At 44.1% G+C, this 25,165-nt stretch overlaps 1 protein-coding gene across 1 annotated transcript in view; it reads left to right on the plus strand.

The window, feature by feature from the left end:
• The window catches only part of LOC139055931 (zinc finger FYVE domain-containing protein 21-like), a 59,397-nt gene that overhangs the window by 25,251 nt on the left and 8,981 nt on the right, over window positions 1-25,165 (plus strand). Inside the window, exons 4-5 of the mRNA XM_070533591.1 lie at window positions 4,794-4,903; window positions 18,314-18,513. Of these exons, the coding sequence (XP_070389692.1) occupies window positions 4,794-4,903; window positions 18,314-18,513 (310 nt within the window). The remainder of the gene's footprint in view (window positions 1-4,793; window positions 4,904-18,313; window positions 18,514-25,165) is intronic.

The raw sequence follows: 25,165 nt of genomic DNA on the forward strand, positions 1-25,165 counted from the left end.
AAGAGCTGCCCGAAGATGGAATGCTCATCTCTGAGAACAGCAAAGACTGTGCTAAAGTTCAGTGAGGGTGCTTGCGGCATATCAAGTGAGTACTCCAGAAGCTGGAGCTGGATTATAGAGTCCTGACAAGGAAGCACATCGAACAAGCAACTAAAAGTAGCATGTCACGAGCATAGACAAGAGCGCTTCACAGCTCTAAAGCTGAAAAAGAGAGAAGACGACTGTAAGCTATTGCCCCTGTGCGGTGTTGTGTTGAAAAAGAGGGCCCAACCTAACTTCAAAAGAGAAAATGTTGTTAGCCAGTATGAATAATGTGAAGTCGGAACGTTTGAACTTCGAATAAATGAAATGAACAGACCTTCTCTGGATTCTCTCAGGTCTGTTAATGTTGAGTTTAGTATATAGATCCCATGCAATGCCAGCGTATTCCAGTTTTGAGCGGGTAGAGGTTACTTAGCTGAGTAGCTTAACATTTCAAGGAAAGTTTCTGAATTTGTGTCACGGAAGGCCTAGTTTGCGGAAGGCAGGTGGTTCTCTAAGGTAACACACTCCAATTTTCAATATGATTACCATGGCTTTTTTTCTGTTTCAGCCAATGTAATGAAAGCTTTAAAAATACTGTAATCATAATAAGGTAACTTATTCCACAAAATTTTATTAGAATCAGTTGAATGGTTCAAAAGTTGTCCCTTCCCCCCCCCCCCCCGGGCATCCCCCTTCAACATAGTGCATCGGTAGACTGATTCTTAAGACTGCAGCAGTGCATTAATACAGACAGTCTTACATTATTATAAACTTCTAGTATTCTGCTACTGCAGGAAGTGTCCAACAACCGCAACGCTGGTGACAGTTTCCAAAGCTGTGGTCAGCTGCAATTTACCAGAAATTAACTTGTGTTGCCTGGCCTTTTCCAGCTCTTTTGCTGTGGAAAAAAAAAGACTGTGAATTTGATTCCCAAATACTGCAACTGCGGTTTGCCTGGGATTGAAAATAAACATTGCAATTGCTTATGGGACTCGAATGACAAACGTTGTGATTTCTAAACACATGATTCTGCTAAAATTGCCTTTCCAAAAAACAAGCATAGATTGAAGCAGAATCACAGGTCCGAAATACTTATATATTGTTGCCTTGAAGAAGTCACATATAAAGATGTATTTACAATATTTACAAGATTGACAACAATGCATAAACAAGATGGCTGTCGAAACCGATTTCTCCTCTACAAGTCAAATTGTCACCTTCTCACTGGCATCACCATTAGTTGCGCCGTAACATATATATAGTACTTGTCATCGCAGTCAATTTTCCATTTTAAAAAGTAAAGGAGTACTTTCTCAATGATTCTGTTGCTGCTAGCACATTTGTGCCAGCAGATAAGTAGAAACTGCTTACGTTATTGGAAGACTATAGTCAGTGTACTTTAGGGTACCATTGTCTTTCTCTCTAGCTGTCGTAACGATTTACACTTGCTATGATTGATGTTAGTTAGTTAGTTTAATGGGGTTTAATGGCGCAAAAGCAGCTAAGGCTATGCTGCTGCTATGATTGATGGCTTGTGCTTAATTTATTTGTGCCTCTTATAGAGAAACATTCTCAAGCAGAGCGACAAAAGTGCTTGCACATTTAATGCTGTTGCTCATACTGGAAGTTATTGTTTACCATCTCGCCCACTTAGGTGAAAATTTGCAAAGGGGAATGTAACTGGTCCCAGTTCAGCTGGTTTATGGAACAATTTCCAGTTGTACCCCATTGCAAGTGCTCCTAGCTGGTCCCCATTGCAACTGATATAGGCGCTGTGAGCCATGGCCTGCTAGAACCAGAGGTCCACAAACAAAATGGGATTCCAGCTGGCCATAGCTCGTATGCATCTTTGTGGTTGCCATTGCATGTTGCCAAGGATTAGCCGTAAGACCAGCTAGTCCTGCCGAAGCAGCTTCCAGCACCAAACCGAAGCAGCTTGGTGCTGGAACTCTACATTTATTAGAACCCTTGCTGCTTGTGTTTATCTTTGCAACAAGTTTAATGTTTCCTTCAAAACAGGCTCACATTAGCACATTTTATAGCTCTTGTACATCACCATCTGAAAGAAATATTTACATGCAATGAGTGAAAAAGCAATCACTACTTCATGCAAGCAATTCTACCAAAAAATTTAATGTCTACATGATGCACATACTGATGCATCAGTAGTTCTGATACACATAATGCAGCGTGACCTGACGTAAAGCCAAAACTGCCCTTGGCTGTTTGCCACATAAATATTCAATGACATATCACTCCGGTTTAGCAGCAACTGTGGCATGTAGTACGAGTGGATCAAAACACAATTGGCTATTGAGATAGTTGTGTTGGTATATCAAAAACTCACAAGAGACATTTTTCTGATCAAGTATTCAGAAATGTGAGATCCTATTTTGTGTGCCCTTGTATGTGACGGTCGTTTTGTGCAAATTTGAAGGCCTACACAAGAAATGTTTACTTATGAGCGTGCCTTGAATGTGCCTGTAGGATTGGGCAAAGCTGCATATACTCACGTGTGTTCATTCATAGCCATGTCTACAATTGAAGTGAAAATATTGCATGGCAAGCTACTAAACTCAGGGCATTTTTCATCCAAAGCTCATGCTTCTGAATTCTCTCTTAAAATCTGCGTCACCAACACTGTCTGCAGAATTTGCCCTCTGACCTTTTCCAATAAAAAAACATTCAGAGATATACGTATGAGCTGTCCAAGGTTTAGTAGTGCTTGTACATCACTATCTAATCTGTATGCCTACATATGGCCATGTTATGCCAGGGCTTTCTTATTTTATTTTTTTCACTAATCTATGAGGGTGAATCAAAACGTCTTTGCACCTGTTTTATTTAGCCAAATTACAGCTGTAAATGGAGATCAGCGTAGGGTATTCATTCCCAGCGGTGGACCTTTCTTGGACCGGCCTGGCCTTATCTGTCGCTATCTCTGCAGCACGGCGCAGCTGTCAATTCTTGAAGATGGCGGTTGTGCTGCACATGTCCACAGTGTACAAGCAACGAAGTGCGTTTCATTTTCTATGGAGCAAGGGAGAAATACCCATCAAAATTCACAGGGAAACGCAGCCCACATATGGGGAAGGCGTCCCGCTTGGAGAAGTGTGAGGTGGATATGATGTGAGTTCGCAAAAGGGCCATGAGGACTTGCATGACAGTGAGCATTCGGGGATGCTGCATGCATTGCTGACTGACAACAGGGGTATCTGAAATTTAGTGCTGTGATGGGACAAATGTCTGGACCGGTGTGGGGATTATGTGGAAAAATAGTGTAAGGTACGTAGAATAGTACGTATATTTGTAATTATCTGTATGTACCTTACTTTGGCTAATAAAAAATGGGGGAAAAGACTTTGATTCGCCCTCGTATATGCCTACATATGGAACAGACTTGGGAATACGCACTTGTAGTGCAAGCATGCCCCATATACACTTTTGTTACACATCAGGAAGAGCTTCAGACATGCACTAGTATGTGTATGCTTCATAGTTCTACATGCTATTCAAGACAAAAGTCTTTCATGGAACTGGTTCATATTGAGGGTTGGAAACACGCAATAAACTCGGGCATTATGTATGTACAGCCATCGCTTAGTACTGCACTCAAGCCAGTGACACTGTGCTGCAGTATTTATGTGTTCAGGATAAAGAAGCACTTGCGCTCAAAATATAAATAACTTAATTACCTTTGAATGGCAGAATCAAGACAGGGGAAAGCTGCGCACATCAATCTGCACTCGACGTATTCACAAAGCCATGTAATCAGGAATAAAAACAGTTGCCACCTGTTGGCCTGAAGTTGTAATGTCTTCCAGAGGTGAAGCTGTCAAGCACTAGTACTGCCTAAATAAGATTATGCACATAGTGACACCTTGGGTTCCTCTTGAAAAATCATCACATCTCAAGCACACACGTCGCTTGACAGGCTAGTTGTCAGTATGGCTGCCGAACTAGTGTGTCATAACGTTTTCACAGTTTCGTCTCTGGTGCCGTTTCTCGCTGCCAACAAAGGTTACGGTGTTCAGTTGAGGTAGCAGTTTAAGCGAAGGCTTGGTGGGGAGGCCTGATGGGGAGCAACAATGCCTCTCAAGTTGAATTCACTTGCTCGTCCCATCTTTGTCTGTGTGTGGAATTTTTGGCAGCAACCCCCCTCAGCAGTCAGGGTTAACGTGACCTGGAATGATGTAAAGGCATGAGCGGGGCCGCAATGTTCTGTGCATGGGAGAGGGTATCGCCCCCATAGCATGCCCCCCCCCCCATCCTCTTCAGACCACCACTAGCCCTCACCTTGCTTTCACATTCAAGCATTCCCTTTCATCCATGTCACTCTTTCGAAGTGCTCCTCTCGCAATTTTCTATTCCGTGGGAAGAAGGGGGGGTGGGCGGGGCAGGGTTCGTTGGAAAAATTTGAGGTGGAAGGTAGATTTCAACCTCCCCCCCCCCCCGGCTATGCCAATGCTGGTCAAGGTATCACTTGGATCTCAACTGGCACCAGTTGTTGATATACAACTGGTCAAAGTTCCAGTTGGATCCCAACTGAAACTAGTTGCTGCCCAGTTGGCTTGTAACTGGAACCAGTTGCATGCCAGTTGGATTATAGCTGGGACCAGTCGACTTATACCAGTTGGTCTCAAGCAGTGCCATTTGGATTCCGATTGAGTATTTTCACCTGAGCATGCAGGTGGCTTTTTACGGCTGCTAGACGCATCACGTGTCTTTCACAGCAGTCTGTGGTGTTCTTGTTGGTTCTCTATTTGCAGCATCCTTGAGTTGGAGAATGCTCAGAGCAAGGAGTGCATCGAAATCCCCCTGGCCAACATATGCACCTACCGTATCCTCAGGCCTAACAGCCCAGGAATCACAGATTCGAGTAAGTTCCTACCTGCTCATATGTTGTGCTCTTGTAGTATCTTGTTTAAACACTTGCTTCTCTGTTTATTGTACATTCTTCTACAATACAGGGGAATGATTCAGTAGACAATAATTGTAGTGGACTTTGTCGGAAGGGCAAAATCAAGATCTCTGTGCCTCCTCTACTGAATGCTGTTATGATAATTCCATTAACACTGATCAGCATTATCATGAAGGAACACGCATACTGCATGAGGAACAATGGCCCATACATATATATAGGTATAATCTATGTGTATTTTGATTGTTGTAGGAAAAAAAGGATTTGCCGCAAATTAAGCCATGAGAGCTTTACAAAAAGGGCTTTGCAATGCACTGCTGACATACCTTGCACATACTTTCTAGTGACAACACTAGAAAATATAACGCAGAAAAATTCCTAACTGCACATGCCGCGATTCTCTCTTTGTAAACCTACATAAATAGAAGCTAGCTTATACAGATCTTGTAAACGTATTCGGGGAACATAATACATGAATAGATGTTAGCAGTGCACACTCCATACCACTACAATGTTCAAGAATTTATCCACAGCAACTTATGAGGCACGCTGCCAAAATGGGCTTTTTTTGATGATGCAAAATTTTTGCACGAAAGGAACAGATAAATGTGACGAGAAGGTATTTACAGTATTCACGCAAAGAATGAAGAAAAAGCAAGTAGCGACAGAACCACTTGTGAGGTTAACACATATTTTCATCTAGTCAGAATGATTGTACTTGCATCCATTCCTTTCGTCTACATTTGCAGTTATTCCTTCTAGCATACTTTTGTTTAGATTCACGGGTATTGTATTGTGAGCTTGGTGGTAGCAGGGCCGTCTATTGCTTCCACGTGCAAAGTGTACAAACCATGTCTGACTGACTGAGGATGGCACTATTGTAGGTTCTATGAGGCATAGCATTCCTGACTTCCTAGCGTGTGGGCCCACAGGGTTCCCGTAAAACTACATGGCCAGTATCCCCCCATTTCTTCCTTCTCATTAGTATAAGCGTGGTCCAAAGCTGTAGAAAGCCCGAAGTAGCCTATGAACTGTCAAGATCGTCTGTTGTACTGGAGGCTCATAGTCGTATTGTTCTGCACGGCTCGACTAGCCGCTGTTAATTTGTACCCGGGAACACAAGGTTCGGACTGCAGGAGGCAGGCAGACAAGATAACGAGCGGACGATATGCAGCTTGGGGCTTCTCGGTAAGCGCTGAAATCTTTTTTCTTTGTTTTACTTTACACACAAGTTTTTAAGGGCTGTTCAGAGTCACCGAAAATATATTGTGTACCTAGGTGCATTGAAGGCCGCGTGCATGCATGAGATTCAGGGAAAAACTGTTGGGACCGCTGTGAATTGACACTATATCGTCCAACCTATGACGATTGTCAAAACCCGCAGAGGGCAGATAAATCAACGTACCTGTTAGGCATGTAGGGCCCTCTGGGCTGTACTTTTCGGCGATAAGGTAGCCTCGTTGCCTACGGGATTATCTGACTAAGCTATGCGGAATGCTCGGTTGCGATAGTCGAAAGTTCGAATCTTTTTTTTTTTTTTAACTTCTAACAATGCTGTGCCTGACATCGACCTGCAGTGCACTACATCTGCAGGCTTGGAGTGACGCCTGACACTGGCGAAAGATGCCGAGAGCGAGTGGGGCTATACTAATCCAGGTACAACCAAATTAGGAAGGCCCACTAAGCTTGAGCAAAGACACTCCTTCACCAGAACACAAATTGGCCTCCTTGGTGCAGTATACGGCCACTACCTCCCTGAAGGTTTCTACAATTAACCCATGGCCCTCAGTCCCCAACACCTGCGGAGCACCTGACCAAGGCAGCGGTCAGACCTGTGACGTAGCAGAGGGTGCTAAGAATCTCTGGGTCCGGCCGCCAATGGAAACTGACCCTGTCAACCTTTAACAGCCAAACTCTGTCGAGTGAGGCTAGCTTAGCAGGACTCTTTGAAGAACTATCAGACATTCTTTGGGATATCATTGGCCTTAGTGAGATTAGAACTGGTGAGGCTTATACATTGCTGAATAAAGGCCATATCCTCTGCTATAGAGGTCTCCCGTACAAGAAGCAATACAGGGTAGGATTCCTAACCCATAAGGACATAGCGGGCAACATTGATCAATTCTACAGCATTAATGAGAGGGTAGTAGTAGTCATGATCAAACTTAATAAGAGGTTTGATTAAAGGTAGTACAAGCCTACGCTCCTACATCCACTCATCATAACAAGGAAGTAGACCGGTTTTATGAAGGTGTTGAATTAGAGATGAGAAAAGTGAAAACTCAGCATTGCTCTGTATATAACGATCATTTATAAGCTTTCCCTTGAAACAGGCCTCATTCCCCAGGATTGGAAAATGGCAAACGTGACACCAATCTTTAAATTGGGCGATAGAAAACTCGGAGAAAACTATAGACCAATTTCACTAGCGTCGATATGTTGCAAAATATTCAAACACATTTTATATAGTAACATATATGCATTCCTTGACTCAAACGCTTTCTTTACACCTTCCCAGCATGGATTCCGAAAAGGTTATTTCTGCAACACACAACTAATTGAATTTCAGCACTTCTTATCTAAAGCCATTGATAACAATAGTTGGGTAGACACGGTTCTTATTGATTTTCAAAAAGCTTTCGATATTGTGTCCCATAAGCTCTTAGATGTAAGGCTTGCTGCATTAAATATAAACGAAAACGTTCAAAATTGGATATGAAACTACTTAAATGGAAGAACCCAGTCTGTCGGCCTAAACAGCGCCGCATCTTCACCAATAACTGTTTCTTCGGGCATTCCTCAGGGAAGCGTACTGGGCCCCTTTTTATTTTTAATCTATATAAATGACATTGTTGAACTAATTTCATCACCCATGAAACTATTTGCTGATGACTGTGTGATTTACAGAGAAATTACTACTGAAAATGCATAGATATGTTGCAAACAGATTTAGATAAGATAGCAATCTGGTGTAAAAAATGGAACATGAATTTAAATATAAAAAAGTGCAGTAGCGTAAGTTTTTCCAGAAAATTATGCAAATTTCAGCACCGATATAGCATCAATGGCACGCTTATACTTATCGACATGCAGTCAGAATACAAGTATTTAGGAGTCTATTTCACCGAATCAATCACTTGGCATAAACATATTGACACTGTCATAGGGAAAGCTAGTAGGATGTTACATTTTATTCGCAGAAAATTTAAACAGTGAACGTGCAAAGTTAAAGAAACTTTATACTTCTTACATGTCAGAAAAATACTTGATTATGCTTGTGTAATGCGATCCCTTTCAAGGTTACCTCATTAATAGACTGGAAAAACGACAGAACCAAGCAGTAAGGTTTGTTTATAGTAATTACAGCGCGTACTCTAGCGTTTCTGAAATGAAGGCCACTTTAGGATGGGATCTACTACATATGCGTAGGCAGAAGTTAAGGCTCAAACTATTTCTCCGAGTATATATAACAGTCACACAGGTATCAATTGCTATAACTATCTTCTGGAACCAGATTATATATTGACTCGCTGTGATAACAACGAAAAGATCTCAGCCTATAACTGCAGAACAAACACTTTTCACTACTCTTTTTTTCCCCAAATCAATTCGACAATGGAACAGATTCCCCGATGATATAGTAAATGTGTCACATAACCAACTATTCTATTCTATGCTGTGACGGCGCTCTTGTAAAACACATGTATGTGTTATATATCTTGAAACCTGTTTGTTTCACATTACTTGTATGTCTTTCTCTAAATGCCATTGTAGTGCTTCTGTTTGTGATTATATCTGTCCAAAAGCTTTTCTGTATTACGGGTTATATTTTGTTCTGCCTTGCGTAATGCCTTTGGGGCGGTGTAGGTACTCTATAAATAAATAAATAAATAAATAAATAAATAGATAAAAATACTGTCGTAATGGGCGACTTCAATGCAAAAGTGGGGAGAAAGCAGGCTGGTGAACAAGCAATTGGCAACTGCTGCGTAGATTCTAAGAACGCTAGAGGAGAGATGCTGGTAGAATTCGCTGAAAAGAATAAGCTAAGAACAATGAACACCTTTTTCAAGAAACATAGCAACAGAAAGTGGACCTGGAAAAGCCCTAATGGTGAAACGAAATGAAAGTGATTTCATACTTTCTGTCGATCCCAGCATAGTGCAGGACATAGGAGTGATAGGTAGGGTAAAGTGCAGTGACCGTAGGTTAACGAGGGCTAGGATTCACCTCATTTTGAAGAGAGAAAGAGTAAAATTGGTCGAGAAGAAACAAGTCAACCTAGGGGAAGTCAGGGTAAAGGCGGACAAATTCAGGCTGGTACTTGCAAACAAATACGCAGCCTTAGAACAGAGATTATGAAGACATAGAGCTAATGAATGAAACCGTAACTAGGTTGGCTTGAGAGGCAGCAATTGAAGTGGGAGGCAAGGCATCAAGGAAACCAGTAGGCAAGCTCTCCCAAGTAACAAAGGACCTAGTAAAGAAACAAAAACGACAAAGAATGAAAGTGTCCAACTCAAGAGATAAGATAGAATTGACAGAACTGTCAGAACTGATCAACAAGGTGAAAATAAGTGATATTTGAAACTATAACATGAGAAAGACTGAAGAAGCCGTAGAAAATAGATGTAGCCTGAAATCAGTGAGAAGGAAACTTGGCGTAGGACAAACCAAGATGTATGCACTGAAAGATAAGCAGGGTAATATCAGCGATCTCGAAGGTATAGTAAAAGCAGCAGAAGAATTCTATACTGACCTGTACAGTACCCAGAGGAGCCAGTATACCTCCATTACAGACAGTAATGAACAGGATACAGGAACTCCTCCTATAACTACTAGTGATGAGGTCAGAAGGGCCCTGCAAGACATGAAACAAGGAAGAGCGGCAGGTTAAGATGGAATAACAGTTGATTTAATCAAAGATGGAGGAGACGTAGTGCTTGAAAAACTAGTAGCTCTCTATACAAAGTGCCTATCGACTGCATTCTTCCAGAAAACTGGAAGGATACAAACATTATACCAATCGACAAAAGGGACACTTTAAAGAATTGAAAAATTTAGACCCATTAGCTTACTCCCGGTATTACCTATATAAGATATTCACCAAAATAATCTACCATAGAATAAGGGCAACACTGGACTGTAGTCAGCCAAGGGACAGGCTGGCTTCAGGAAGGAATACTCCACAATGGATCACATCCATGTCATTAATCGGTTAATCGAGAAATCCGCAGAGTACAATAAGCCTCTCTAAATGGCTTTCGTAGATTACGAAAAGGCATTTGAGTCAGTAGCGATACCAGCAGTCGTAGAGGGATTACGTAACCAAGCAGTACAGACCGCTTACGTAAATACCTTTGAAATTGTCTACAGAGATTCCACAGCTACCTTAATTCTACACAAGAAAAGCAGGAAGATTCCTGTAAAGAAAGGGGTCAGACAGGGAGACACAATTTCTCCAATGCTATTCACTGCGTGCTGGAAGAAGCATTCAAGCTATTAAACTGCGAATGCTTGGAGTAAGGATTGATGGCGAGTATCTCGGCAACCTTCAGTTTGCCGATGACATTGTTCGATTCAGCAACACTGCAGACAAGTTACAACAAATGATTGAGGACCTTAAGAGAGAGAGTGTAAGAGTGGGGTTGAAGATTAATATGCAGAAGACAAAGATAATGATGAATAGATTGGCAGTGGAACAAGAGTTCAGGATCGCCAGTCAGCCTCTAGAGTCTGTGAAGGAGTACGTTTACATTGGTCAATCACAGGGAACCCTGATCATGAGAAGGACATTCATAGAAGAATAAAAATGGGTTATATCGTATACGGCAGGCATTGTCAGCTCCTGAGTGGAAGGTTACCGTTATCATTGAAAAAGAAGGTGTACAATCAGTGCATTTCACCAGTGCTAACATATGGGACAGAGACTTGGAGATTGACGAAGAAGCTTGAGACCAAGCTAAGGACCGCGCAAAGAGCGATGGAACGAAGAATGCTAGGCATAACATTAAGAGACAGAAAGAGAGCGGATTGGATCAGAGAGCAAACGGGTATAGCCAATATTCTATTTGACATTAAGAAAAAAGAATGAAGCTGGGCAGGTCATGTAATGCGCAGATTAGATAACTGTTGGACCTGGACCATTAGGGTTACAGAATGGGTACCAATAGAAGGGAAACGCAGTCGAGGATGGCAGAATACTAGGTGGAGCGATGAAATTAGGAAATTTGCGGGCGCTACTTGGAATCGATTGGCGCTGGACAGGGGTACTTAGAGAACGCAGGGAGAGGCCTTCATCCTGCAGTGTACATAAAATAGACTGATGATGATGGTAATGATGCCTTCTCAAAAAGATAGCGAATGTATGTTATGTCTTGGCAACAAATGCGCAAAGAACACCTGCATGTTTGGCTCTTTGTTATCTTGCTTTTCATTAGCAGAATGTTGGCAGTATTTCTTATGCCGTTCACGCTGTCATGTTCTACTATCTGATTTTGTCACGTGAATGACAAAAAAGAAAAATATCCAGGTGACTGGCATGTCATCCAACTTTGCCACACAGGCAGTGGCACTGCGATGCCTTCTCATGGCTTTATTTACATGCATACAATTGGAAAGTAATTAAGCATTTAACTACTAGATGTTCATTTAACAAGGTTATTTTAATCAGCCTAAGTGGGCATGTGTAAATCATTATCAAATAACTTTTTAAATGCAGTAGTTTTAGGACGTTGTTACACTATCCACAAGTCAGATGGCTCGATCCACCAACTCTGTCTTCATGATGGCTTTGTTTATGCTCTATTTTTGTCAGAAACAGCCAGTGGATTGTTGCCATGAGCATAGCACTTAGCACAAGCACTTGCATTTAGCTGTGGATGTTGGAGGAATATCTTATGTGCTGCGTAAAATAGAGAATTTACTTGTAAGAAAGAGCTGCCAACTGCTTTACTGTTGCAAAATGATACAAAAGGCGCCATCACAAAACGCCATGGCTACCGTCAAAAAACCTAACTGATTAAGGTCACGGCTGCTTGCATACAACTGCCCTGGGTCTATACGAGGCCACTGCAGTAGCTGCTGTATTTGCAGAACGGGCCATCACCATCTGGGCTTGTGGCCTCAAAGGTCTCATTTCATGTGTCAAGTCCTTCACATTAAACAGTGCTCGCGAGAACATGTGCCCAGTACCTCGCAAGAGGCGATGGACACAACGACCAGCCAGACGGCGCCGCCAGCGCGCAAGGAGTGGCGAGATTCTTGCGCTCGCTCCAAAAAAGACAAACCTCGCATCATGGCACCTGGAAATGCCCCATGAGCTAATCTTTGCCTCTTTAACACACAGCACAAAGCTCATTTATCATAATGGAGACACATATACTACAATGGAATGTTAGAGGACTTCTTCATAACCTTGGCAATTTTAAAGAACTCCTACACGAACATAATTCAAAGTTGCTGTGTGTTCAGGAGACACATCTGAAACCAAACACTAACTTTCTTCGTAATTACACCATCTTCCAAAAAGACAGTGATGAAGCTAATGCCTCCAGCAGTGTAGCAATGGTTACCGACAAGTCTGTCGCTTGTCAATACATCGCCCTTCAGACGCCCCTTGAGGCAATGTCACTTCGGGCAATCCTTTTAATAAACTGGTAATTGTGTGTTGTATATTGCCACCTGGTGTTTTGAGCCAGCAAACGCTCAGCATTGCGTGCCCAGCAAAAATGGTGAAAAAGACAACGAAGTAAAAAAACAATCCCGCTCGCTGGAGAAACGTCCCTTTTTGTCTGCCATTTTTCTGGCTTAAGTGTAAGATCAGTCGATCAGATGGCTTCAAGTACATTCTGAAGGCACTGAAAGTGCTCGTCAAAAGTTTCAGAAAACATGACATCGTCAAGATAGACGAGGCAGCGTTTCCATTTGAAGTCAGTGAGAACGGTATCCATCATTCGCTACAATGTGACTGGAGCGGAACAGAGGCCGAAAGGAAGTACTCTGAATTCATAAAGGCCATCCGGAGTCACAAAAGCAGTTTTCTTGTGGTCCCGCTCATCTACTTCAATTTGCCAGTAGCCACGTTTCAGATCGATAGAGTAGTACTTTGCGTTCCTCAGCCTGTCCAGAGAATCGTCGACACGAGGCAAGAGGTACACGCCTTTCTTTTTGACATTGTTTAGCTCTTTGTCATCATCATCATCAGCCTGGTTACGCCCACTGCAGGGCAAAGGCCTCTCCCATACTTCTCCAACTACCCCGGTCATGTACTAATTGTGGCCATCTCGTCCCTGCAAACTTCTTAATCTCATCCGCTCACCTACCTTTCTGCCGTCCCCTGCTACGCTTCCCTTCCCTTGGAATCCAGTCCGTAACCCTAAATGACCATCGGTTATCTTCCCTGCTCATTACATGTCCTGCCCATGCCCATTTCTTTTTCTTGATATCAACTAAGATGTCATTAACTCGCGTTTGTTCCCTCACCCAATCTGCTCTTCTCTTATCCCTTAAGGTTATACCTATCATTCTTCTTTCCATAGCTCGTTGCGTCATCCTCAATTTGAGTAGAACCCTTTTCGTAAGCCTCCAGGTTTCTGCCCCGTAGGTGAGTACTGGTAAGACACAGCTATTATACACTTTTCTCTTGAGGGATAATGGCAACCTGCTTTTCATGATCTGAGAATGCCTGCCAAACGCACCCCAGCCAATTCTTATTCTTCTGATTATTTCAGTCTCATGATCCAGATCCGCCATCATTACCTGCCCTAAGTAGATGTATTCGCTTACCACTTCCAGTGCCTCGCTACCTATTGTAAATTGCTGTTCTCTTCAGAGAGTGTTAAACATTACTTTAGTTTTCTGCAGATTAATTTTTAGACCCACTCTTCTGCTTTGCCTCTCCAGGTCAGTGAGCATGCATTGCAATTGGACCCCTGAGTTACTAAGCAAGGCAATATCATCAGTGAATCGCAAGTTACTATGGTATTCTCCATTAACTTTTATCCCCAATTCTTCCCAATCCAGGTCTCTGAACACCTCCTGTAAACACGCTGTGAATAGCATTGGAGAGATCGTATCTCCCTGCCGGACGCCTTTCTTTATTGGGATTTTGTTGCTTTCTTTATGGAGGACTACGGTGGCTGTGGAGCCGCTACAGATATCTTTCAGTACTTTTACATAAGGCCCGTCTACACCCTGGTTCCGTAATGCCTCCATGACTGCTGAGTTTTCGACTGAATCAAACGCTTTCTCGTAATCAATGAAAGCTATATATAAGGGTTGGTTATATTCCGCACATTTCTCTATCACCTGATTGATAGTGTGAATATGGTCTATTGTTGAGTAGCCTTTACGGAATCCTGCCTGGTCCTTTGCTTGACAGAAGTCTAAGGTGTTCCTGATTCTATTTCATCATCATCATCAGCCTGGTTACGCCCACTGCAGGGCAAAGGCCTCTCCCATATTTCTCCAACAACCCCGGTCATGTACTAATTGTGGCCATGCCGTCCCTGCAAACTTCTTAATCTCATCCGCCCACCTAACTTTCTGCCGCCCCCTGCTACGCTTCCCTGCCCTTGGAATCCAGTCCGTAACCCTTAATGACCATCGGTTATCTTCCCTCCTCATTACATGTCCTGCCCATGCCCATTTCTTTTCTATTGTCTGATTCTATTTGTGATTACCTTAGTAAATAGTTTGTAGGCAACTGACAGCTGATCGGTCTATAATTTTTCAAGTCTTTGGCGTCCCCTTTCTTATGGATTAGGATTATGTTAGCATTCTTCCAAGATTCGGGTACTCTCGAGGTCATGAGGCATTGCATACCGGACAAGATGGCTTGTAGTCAACACAAAACCAAAGCATGCCATCTTTCTTTTTAACAGGAATTACTGGCGATGACCAGGGACTGCATGAAGGCTGTATTACGCCGTCTTGAAGCATTTCCTTCACCTGCCATTGAATCGCATGTCGTTTGACCTCTGTCTTGTCTTGCCGGTGTAAGATACTGAGCAGTATGCGTATGGTTCTCTCTGGACCAAGCGTATCACGTTTTCTTCAATATTCCTTCGGTAATAACATTAAGTGCCGAAAGTAGGCATTATATTGTGTCCTACATGGTTTCCTTTGCGTACTTTTTTTTTTTTCATTTCGGTGCTCTGGCTTCACAAAAGAAAAAAAGACATTATTCCGGCACAATGAATTGCCACATGGCGAAAGTTCGATTTTGGTAATCCTTCTTTTGCGGAACGTAATGGGCCATGGGATGCTTCAGTTGCCAGATATCCTTATTATATTGCGACAGCAAATATATGGACACTCCAGGGGCATTCCTGCCATAGCCCTCATGTTCCATATAAAGTCCAAGGGCGATAACATCGTGACCACACGCTGCATGCTGCATGTGCAAGTGAAATCGTTGGGAAGGGGGAGTGGGTGCATGGATTCTGTGCGCAAGGGAGAAAAGCGGGGAGGAAGCACATCACCTTCTGCCGCGCACAGTACATTGGGGGTAGTGGAGGGAGGGAGGGGGGAGCCCTTAGGATTCTGTGATCTGTGAATCTGTGATTGCCCAACATAGTTGTCTTATTTGATGCATTATATAGTGACTTTTTCTTAGATATGCAGATTTATTGGATACTTATACGTATATTTAAATAGCTTGTTGCTAGGTTTTGTGTATATGTGCAGTGAACTTTGTTTCCAGTGACACTTTATTGCCCTTTATCAAGCTGTATCTTCGCATTTGTGTATTTTATTGTATGTTCGCATTTCTAATGTACAAAGGCGAGTCAAATGAAAGTCAGCCAACCCACCCCGTGCCATAATGGTTCGGTTCATTATCTGCGAGGCATGCACGTAGCACATAGGCATCTCTCATTTAGAAAGGTGACATGCAGGTGTGAGGATAAATGTTCTTTAATGCTCTCATACACTTGGTTGAACATGTTTGCGTCACATAATAGGTGCTCCAAAAGTAGAACAGCGTGGTGAGGTGAAGTTTTTGACAGCTGAAGATGTTTCCCAAAAAGAAATTAGTTGCCGTATGGCTCACATGTATGTTGAACATTGCATTTTATTGGCCACTGTGAAGCGTTGGAGCAAATGGTTCATAGAAGGACATGAAAGTTGCAAAGATGATCCAAGACCGGGCCAAAGCCACTGTGCAATCACCCCCAACATAATTGCAAAGGTTCATGAGCTGATTAGACAAGAACAGGATAAGCATCTATGAACTGGCAGAGCATGTGAACATCAGTCACGGCTCGGTTCACATCATAATGAACATATCGGTTATCGGCTCTTGTATGCGCAACGGATGCCCAAAATTTTGAACCACCGCGAGGAGGAAGGGAGGTTCGGCGCTGCCTTGACTCATCTGATCCGGTATCGCAATGAGGGTAACGACTTCTTGTCTGCAGTTGTGACCGGGAGCAAATCATGGTGCCACTATTACGAGCCTGAAACATGACGACGATGCTTACAGTAGGAACATTCGAGTTGACCACCCCCGAAGAAAGCAAAATCCATTATTTCCACCGGAAAGGTGTTGTTGACTTTTTTTTTTTATCATCAGGGGCCATTATTGATTGAATTTGCTAAACCTGGAGAGACTATCAATCGTTTTCGATATTGTGAAACGCCAGATCAGCTGCGTGTAGCAATTAAGAACAAACAACGAGGAAAATTGACGAATGGGGTCATCTTGCACCACGACAATGGCCGTCGCCATGTCATTGATGTGGTTAACATAAAACTGGCAAAGTTCATGTGGGAAATGCTGCAACCTCCGCCATGCAGCCCAGACTTGTTGTCTCGCGACTTCCACAATTTAAGGCAATTGAAAAAAATAGCGCAAGGGAACCATATTCATGTCGGACGAGGACGTCAGTTACAGGAGTCAGTTAGACTTTTTGAAGCAGCAGCCCAAGGAGCTTTATGAGATGGGAATAATGCAACTCGTTAGTCAGTGAGACAAATGTCTCAATGCTCATGAAGACTACTTTTAAATAAAGTGCCCCATTTGTAATATATTCGCATTGGCTCATTTCATTTGACTTGCCCTCGTATATTTTGCAGAACTTCAGCTTTTTATGTGTGCTCTCTGTTGCGACTATAATTTCGGTGCAAATACTCGCAATGCACAACCGGTGGCAGCTCCTCCTGCGCAGTAGATTAGAATGAACGACAATGTCATTGAGATATTTCCCTGGCCACTGCGTATGTACAAAAATGTAAACCAGATTCTTGCATGACAAAGATTCGTTAAAATATTAGCCCTCAACTTCTTCATATCATGGCCTTAACATTTTTCATATCAGCGGAAAGCACTGCCTTGCTGGTTTTGAACTGATATAGTTCTAGAGTTCGTGTGATATTTTCTTTACTTATTAAATAGACAAAAGCATGGAAGCATTGATACCAGTTATTTTGGGTGCCATTTTTGGGACATACAAGTAGATTCTTTTGTGAAAAAATACATTTGACTTGCTTTGACAGTGTGTAGCATTCAAATTTCGTTTGCAGCATCTTTGGCAATTGCAGTGCTGTTATTATTCATGCATTTGATCCCTCGACAAATTCTAAAAGATGGAGGCCAAGCTGCTGATGGCGCCCCCCCCCCTCCCCCAAACAAAATTTCTGGCTATGCCACCGCTTGGAAGTAAGGTAAAAGCGAAGTCCGAAGCATCGATGTTCGAAAATCCACATGTCCAAGGATTCCACGAGTGATGCGCTACATCGCGAAGTCCACATCGCCAATGCTCACAATGCTTAACCGTGGGTCTGAGACATCTAGTAACGGATGGGTCAACTGCGCTTCTTTGATGTCCATGTCACACATTTCAACACTCATCGAGATCACTGTGGGCAAGACGTCCAGACTCCAGAACTCGCAAGGTGCATAAAGTAGGTGACACCCCTAAGGAGCGAGCACAAGACCATAGGTGAACCATGCTGGAATCGCCTGGCAGGCATGGCCAATCATCTACTCCAGCAATCGTTCTGGAGAAATTGTGGCTTGAAAAACGCCATTCTTTTATAATTTCTGCGAAATGTTTTGCCACCTTGGCTTATACAACAAATATGTAGAGCACATCTACGTGGTTTTCAGTGATGATATTCTGGAATCGGATAAAAAAAGGGTTACAAAAACTGAAAGTGATTTTCAAAAAAATAATTTTTTGGCCATTTTCTATGATGCGAAAGTCGGGTGCCCCCGTAAAAGTGAAGTATAGTCGGCCATTACAATAAGAAATGCATGCTTTGGCTACACATTGTCTCAAGGAGTCTCTAATGGTGCTGCTGTTTGCATTTACGTCTGCACTGGTACATCTCAGCTGTGCTAAATATCTGGATTGCTATCTGCAGCAGGAAGCCCCTCATCGAGCGATGGTGGCCTGAGTGGTGTCATGATCGGCTATCGACCACACAAAACAGCAACCCTTGATGCGGTCGATGAACGACAAGAGCTGATGATGGAGCATGCACAGACACTGCTGCACCTAGGCTTATCTCCTGCACCTGAGGCTGCTGCACAGGGTGCCCTCTGGATCGTTGCACTTAACAAGGTACGTACATTATTTACTGCATTGGGGGCTGCTAAAAACTGCTTCAAGTTGGGTACCCAACTTGCACCACATTATTTACTGCATTGGGGGCTGCTAAAAACTGCTGCAAGTTGGGTACCCAACTGGGCAGCCCAACTTGAACCAGCGTGTCTGGCTGCCCAACAAGTTGGACAGCCAGACTTCCGTAGGCACATGAGTCATGTTGAGTATGCCTCTAGCAATGGAAACGCCTTGCGTGAGCAATAGTGTAACGATTTGCTCCACAATCACATCCCCGTGGTAGGGCTTCTTGCATGATACAAATACAAGGCGGCAGGATCGCAGCTGTATGGTCACATCGTCGGCGTTTCGAAAACGCTCATGTTGCCCGTCATTCATCATGTCGCCCTATGGGCAGGAAGAAAATGTCACCATATGTCCCAGAATGTTTATGACTGCACCGTGATCTCTCAGAAAATCCATCCCCAAGATAAGGTCTTTGCAGCAGTCGAGGAGAATGACAAAAGTGGCAACGAAGCTAGAATTACTGATGTGGATTCGGGCGGTGCAGGTTACCGTTGGTGTAATTAACTGACCCCCGGCACTCCTTATGTGTAACCCTGCCCATGACATCTTCACTTTCCTAATTTGGTTGGCCAGCTCTTGCCACATAATCAAGAAGTCTGCGCCAGTGTCAACAAGTGCGCTGACATGATGTCCATCCACCAGAATGCTGAAATCTGCACGGGCAACGTCGTCGGCGTGAGTATTCGTCGTCATGTCGTCTGCGTGAGGAGCGTGGGGGGTATTTTTCATGTCCCGACACAGGGCAACCTGCAGTCCAGAGGTTGCTGCCATTAGTTTCCTCGGCATGGACTAGGGGAGCGACCACCCCTGCCGATGTCAGTGGTGAACCTCTGGCAGTGTGGGGAAGTGTAGCGCACAGGTGAAGAGAACTGCCAGTGACGACGTGATGAAGCTGCCTAGATGGGCGACAGCTGATCGCTGCTTGGGGCATGACGGTCTTCAAAGTGCACGGAAGCAGCAGGCGAAAAAGAGCCAGCTGGAGGGGGGCAGTAACGGGCAATGTGGCCTGGTTCGCCGCAGTGGAAGCAGAATGGTCAACGGTCAGCCACACGTCACAAGTCGGTACAGCGAACTAGAAGTCGTCTCACAGACTCCCGTTGCAACCACGGCATGGGAGTGGGCCATGAATAGCCGCGTCATAATAAAATGATGTGCATTACTTTCATAATGGACACCGTATATTCAGAAGCACAAATTGTTTTGTTCAATTTCCCAGCCTGCAGCGAAGAGTACCTGCGGCAAAACAGCAATGCAAATTGAGAACAGCTACTATGCCGCAATTTTAGCAAAGTCCTTTGTTGTCAAACAGCATGTGAAACACACCACAGTACATTGCCTATTCAGCTGGCTCGCCGCCTCAGGCTCCACTGTGTGGATGAGGAGGCCAGCGAACCTTGCTGTGCCGCCTTGATTTTATCAGCTCATGGCCACAGCTCATCAGTCCGCCCCTAGCTGTATTAGCCTGCACAGTTTGCCGCAGTAAGAGAAAGAAGTACTAAATGCACTGGTTTTAAACTAGAATTCCAGGACAAGTTTCTCCCAAGTGAGAAATGTGACGTGGCAGCAAATGCCTACGCTGTCACTGACAAGACAGCACCCATGGAATAGCATGGCATGACCGGGCCACGCAAAAGCATGCAAAAATAACAAAACACATTTTCGACATGGAGGAGCAGAAAAAAAGGTAGCAGGCAGCGTGAGGTCAGGCAGCTAGCCTCAGTAAGCCGACCTCCCCTGACACCACCCCGTCTTCTTCCTGGGGCTGCTGGGAAGTCGGTCCTGTGTGGGGAAACTGGGTCCTCCATGGTTGCTGATCCATTTTAAGGTATTGTTTGGGTCGTGGCAAATTTTATACAATGGCACCTGCTGTCGATTACGGAGGAAGGAATACCGTATTTTTGCGATTCTAAGCAGCCCCCTCTTTTTCCGCGAAAAAAAATTGGAAGAAAGGTTGCATGCGAATCTAAGCACCCCCCTATTTGGAAGGAAGAGCGCATAGCCAAGGCTGCCAAGCACGCTTGCTCACTCTGTCATCGAGCCGAAGCCGTCGGAGTCCCGAGGTGGTGTGGCGTCCACGGCGCAAATACGCAACGCACGTTTTGCGGCCATCTGACCCCGGAGGTAAAGACCAAGCTTCGGAACATCAATAGCGACTTGGTTGTGATTCCGGGTGGCATGACGCCAGTGCTGCAAGCCCCTCGAAGTGTCAATCAACAAGCCCTTCGGAGCCAATCTCCGACAGGAGTACGAAGAGTGGGTGCGAAACCTTGACCGAAAGAAGGCGCCGATGGGAAAGCTGCAGAAAGCATCCCCATCAACCATCGCAAAATGCATTTCGGACATGTGGAAGCAGGTGCAAGTGTACGTTTGGTGAAATCGTTTAAGAAGTGCTCGGTCAAACCACATCGACGGAACGGAAGATGACCTGCTGTGGAATACCGAGAGCTGCAGTTCAAGTGGTGCGACAAGCTCGAGTGGCAGTAATAGTGACTGAGCATTCGACACAAGTGGTGGGTTCACTGTTTGCACCAATTTTTCTTTTGAATGTTTGCAAAATAAAATGTTATTTCTCGCACCCGGCTTGTCGTGATGTCACAGCGAAAAGAGGGAGGGGGGGGGTCATTCTAGATTTTTCAAATCTAAGCACCCCCCTTCACTTTGGGCATCGCGATCGTGAAAAAAGTGGTTGCTTAGAATCAAGTAAATACAGTAAGTGATTTTGTGTAGCTGCATGCAGTGTGCACTGAACTATAAAGGAAGACTCTGGTATAGAAGGAAATCATCAGGTCGTGCATGGCGCAAGACCAGAGGATTTTGAAGGCATCACTTGTGCTTACTGTCACTATTGCAGAGTCGCCGGCACTCTTCCATTGAAACACTCGCAGAATGCCCGATCGCGGCCCAACTTTTTCGCACACTCCTTTAGGTTTGTCGTATCGGCCGCACCACACCTTTAACTGCGATGCACATTTTTCTTGTGAATTTTGCCCTGTCGCCTTTGCACCGAAAAAGAGGTGGCATGAAAGCTTCGCAGCAGATCCAAAGCGAGATGACTAGAAGATACTGCGTGCCTATGACATGACAAGGGAATGCATTTCTTTTATATATTTCATGTGTGGGCTTCAGGATTGTCACGTGACGTTGCCTCCTAATTGTATCTTTCTTCCGTTGTTTTCATGTCATGTACTGCAATACTGTGGACATAAGCAGAAAGTTCATTTTTCCAGCTTTCTGAGCCCCACATGTATCTATATAAAAATATATATTACCTTTAATAACAGTTGCACTTGAAGCAACTTCTTATGTTATCGAAGAATTGTTCACTGAAGTGACGGCCTTGTATGAGTATCTACAACAAGCGGATTCAGTTAAACACGTTGGGGAGATATATTAAGTCGCACAAATACATGTCAACGAAAAAATGCATGTAACGCCTTGAGTGCTGCATCCCCCCGCGCGCAGTGTTATGTTTCCGCTGGTGCTTATACGGCGGAAAATACGCTTGCTTCTCAGCTTCAGACGGGTTCTGGTGAAGTACCATAAGCGACATGCCCACTGTTGACTTTATCGTTTGTGCTCATGCTGTGTCTGTGGCCGGTAAACATTGCAACGTCCATAGGCGTGGTAGAAGCAAGCTCGATTCACGTTCTGTATTGTTTTATTGCAATAGTAAATATATCGGCACTCAAGGCAAAGTCCTTCAATGCTTTCCTGGTCGCGAAACTGCGCCGTAACGCTATGGGAGAGCTTGCTATGTTGCCGCAGCTGCCACGCGGCGGCGCTGGGAGCATGGTGGGGGCTAGATGAAAGCTGCGTGCCACGTCAGTTGGTTCTTTATTCTACGGATAGGTGCCTAAGTAGTCCGGCGGCATCGGCAGTTGGTTTTCCTCATTTCAAGAGATAAATTGTTGATCTGTACCGCATTGTCGCTTCGGCTACAAAGGTACATGCAAAAAGGTATGATTATTTTGTTTGCCTAGTGACGCTGATGAGTGGGTGAAGTGGAAACGTGCACTACCGCATCATGAAGCTGGCAGCTTTACCTTCGACTCTCAACACATCAGAGTGTGCAAAAAAGATTTTGACACCACGGATGTTGTTCAAAGCAATAAGTTAATTGTGAAAGAGACGCTGTGTCCTTGCCCTGTGCCATTCCTTGGCTGTTCGAAGGGCTGCTGGTGTAGTAGGCACCAAGGCAGAAATTGTGAATTTTTTTTCTCAGATGCCCTCTGCACTTCTTCACAAGGGAAAAGAACAAACTTGCATGGGCAACTAAGCGTGCAACATGCCCAGCCGGCGGGGGCAAGAAAGTGATGTGCTGAATTGCTTCCTCAATGGTTTTAGCCATGCAAAGAAGCAGCAGTTCTTTTTTTTTTTTTCACTGCTTTCTTTCAATGTGATAGATAATCGTAAAAAAATGCATTTGCCTCATTTCATTCACCATTATGTTAACCATGTTCATTTTTCTGTTTTTAATCTACTTCATAGCTTGGTGTTTTTTTAGGTACTTACCATCCTATTATGTATTTTGCATTCCTGCCTTGTTTACTGTAAATTTTTTTGCTCAACAGTCTCATGTTCTCGAACATATGTAAGGAAATTTGCCATTATACTGAAGCTTGTGACACATTGGGCACTAGCGTCTCCTCAGCTTGACACGTTTTGGGATATTTTGCCCCATGTTATGTGGTTCACATTCTAAATAAATCGGCAGTGCAGCAGCGTCATGCTCGTGAACACTTGTGCTTATTTTTGTTTAGATTATAGTAACATGAAACACTGCTTTGTTTCAGTTAATCAAGTCTCCCCAGTGCAATCTTCATTACGCAATCTCATGCCATGCAAGCATAGTCTGTCCAAGCAACACACACTGTCATTATGAAGCATGCCAAATTGGAGTGGAGGTGATAGCGGGACTTGTCCCAGAAAGCGAGACATTTGTGAAAGCACAACCAACGCTAGAATTAGAGCTGCACGGGTGGCCTTGCGCAGTTGCGGAATGTGAAGTGAGACGCACTTTCGCTCATGCAATGCCTATGTAACATAAACTTGTCAAGGTTACACGTTGGAAATGAACAGATGGTGGTTGCAAACTCTGAGTTAAGGCTAAGTTAGAGATCAGCGTGTATTCACGCGACCCAAGGGCGTCGCCTTGCGGAAGCTTTGTTGTTCCTACTTTGAATTGTTGCTGATGCTTTCTGCAATAGTTTGCAGCAGAGCGAAGTTAGCTTTTATAAACTGTAAACACTGGAAATCTAGTAGCTTTTCTGTTTCTTAATGCCGCAGCAGCAAACTCCCACGGCGTAGACAGTCTCATTGCAGATAGCTAGCGTGATCGGTGCTGCTTCAAGTCTCGCTGCGTGGCTTAAATTTGCAAGTAGTTGGCGAGTTTCTTAGGCTTGCACAGTGTGACAAGCCCAAGCAAACGACCTATTCTTAAATAAATAATCTCATGCTCGTCTGCCTGAGATAAGGAACAGCGCAGCAACGACGCATATATTTAATAGTGCTGCATCGGCACGACTGCCACCGTCGTAGCCTTGTTATCTTGCAAAGGTAAGCGGAGTGACTTGTTCACGCTCACATGCAATAACCGCATTGTAAGTAAGGCGAAATATGAGTGGAGTAGAATGTTAGCTGTTTGATGAAAAATAAGCAGTTGCTTCGAACCGGTACAGGAGTTTCAGCCAAGCGCGGTGCGCATGGGCACGAAATGCCCCCACGCTAACAGCAGCGACCCTAGAGGCAGCTTCTGTCCCTGTATGAAACAGCGGGCGGAGTTTTGTGATCAGAAAAGCATTGAAAGGCTCTGCTCAAGGTAAGTTTTCACTGTTGTCGTCACTGTGTCATTTTGTATAAATTTGAATAGCTATATGAGTGAGTGACGCATACAGTGTGGCTGCGAAAGAAAGCACACAACAGTGAGCCAGAAAGGATGGCGGCTTTATCTTAATGGGCATTATCTGCCTACGTGCTCAATGCTAGGCTTGGTTGGAGTTCACGTGATGGAATGTGTGCTTGGTAAAGAGAGCGCTTTTGCAATGCAATAAAAAAGGGCGGGCAGGGATACCCCTACCAGAAAACTTCAGAGGGCGCTTGGGCTCCGGAGCTCTCCTGTAGTCGCTGCCTATGACTGTGGACGCAATATGTGGGTTGTACCATTTCTCCAACGTCCGTGATGTGCAGAGAGCAACATTATCTGGCGGCGTTCCATAGAACCGAGTTTTGTGTCATGTAACTGAGCTGTGCGCTGTCAGAAAAAAACATCAGAGGACATTAGAGAGCCGAGTGTCTCTGCAGATATGAGATGACACTTCGATGAGATAATGCCACCGGGTGTCCTCGAGGCATAGCAGTAACCATGGGGTTTAGACAATAACCAGGGTGGCAGTGCTCCACAAAAGGCAATTTGCAGTTGGGTTACGTTGCTCACAAGTTAAAAGAAGTCTTTGTACAAGCGACGTTATATTGCACCAGGACATTATCGAGTTGTTATCACATAACAAATGGTGGAATAGGAGCGAGACCAGTGTGAAACTTCAGTAATTTGGTGACTCAATGTGCGACACCCTGTCTATTACTTGGG

The sequence above is a fragment of the Dermacentor albipictus genome, chromosome 2 (genome assembly GCF_038994185.2).
Source record: "Dermacentor albipictus isolate Rhodes 1998 colony chromosome 2, USDA_Dalb.pri_finalv2, whole genome shotgun sequence".
Classification (NCBI taxonomy): domain Eukaryota; kingdom Metazoa; phylum Arthropoda; class Arachnida; order Ixodida; family Ixodidae; genus Dermacentor; species Dermacentor albipictus.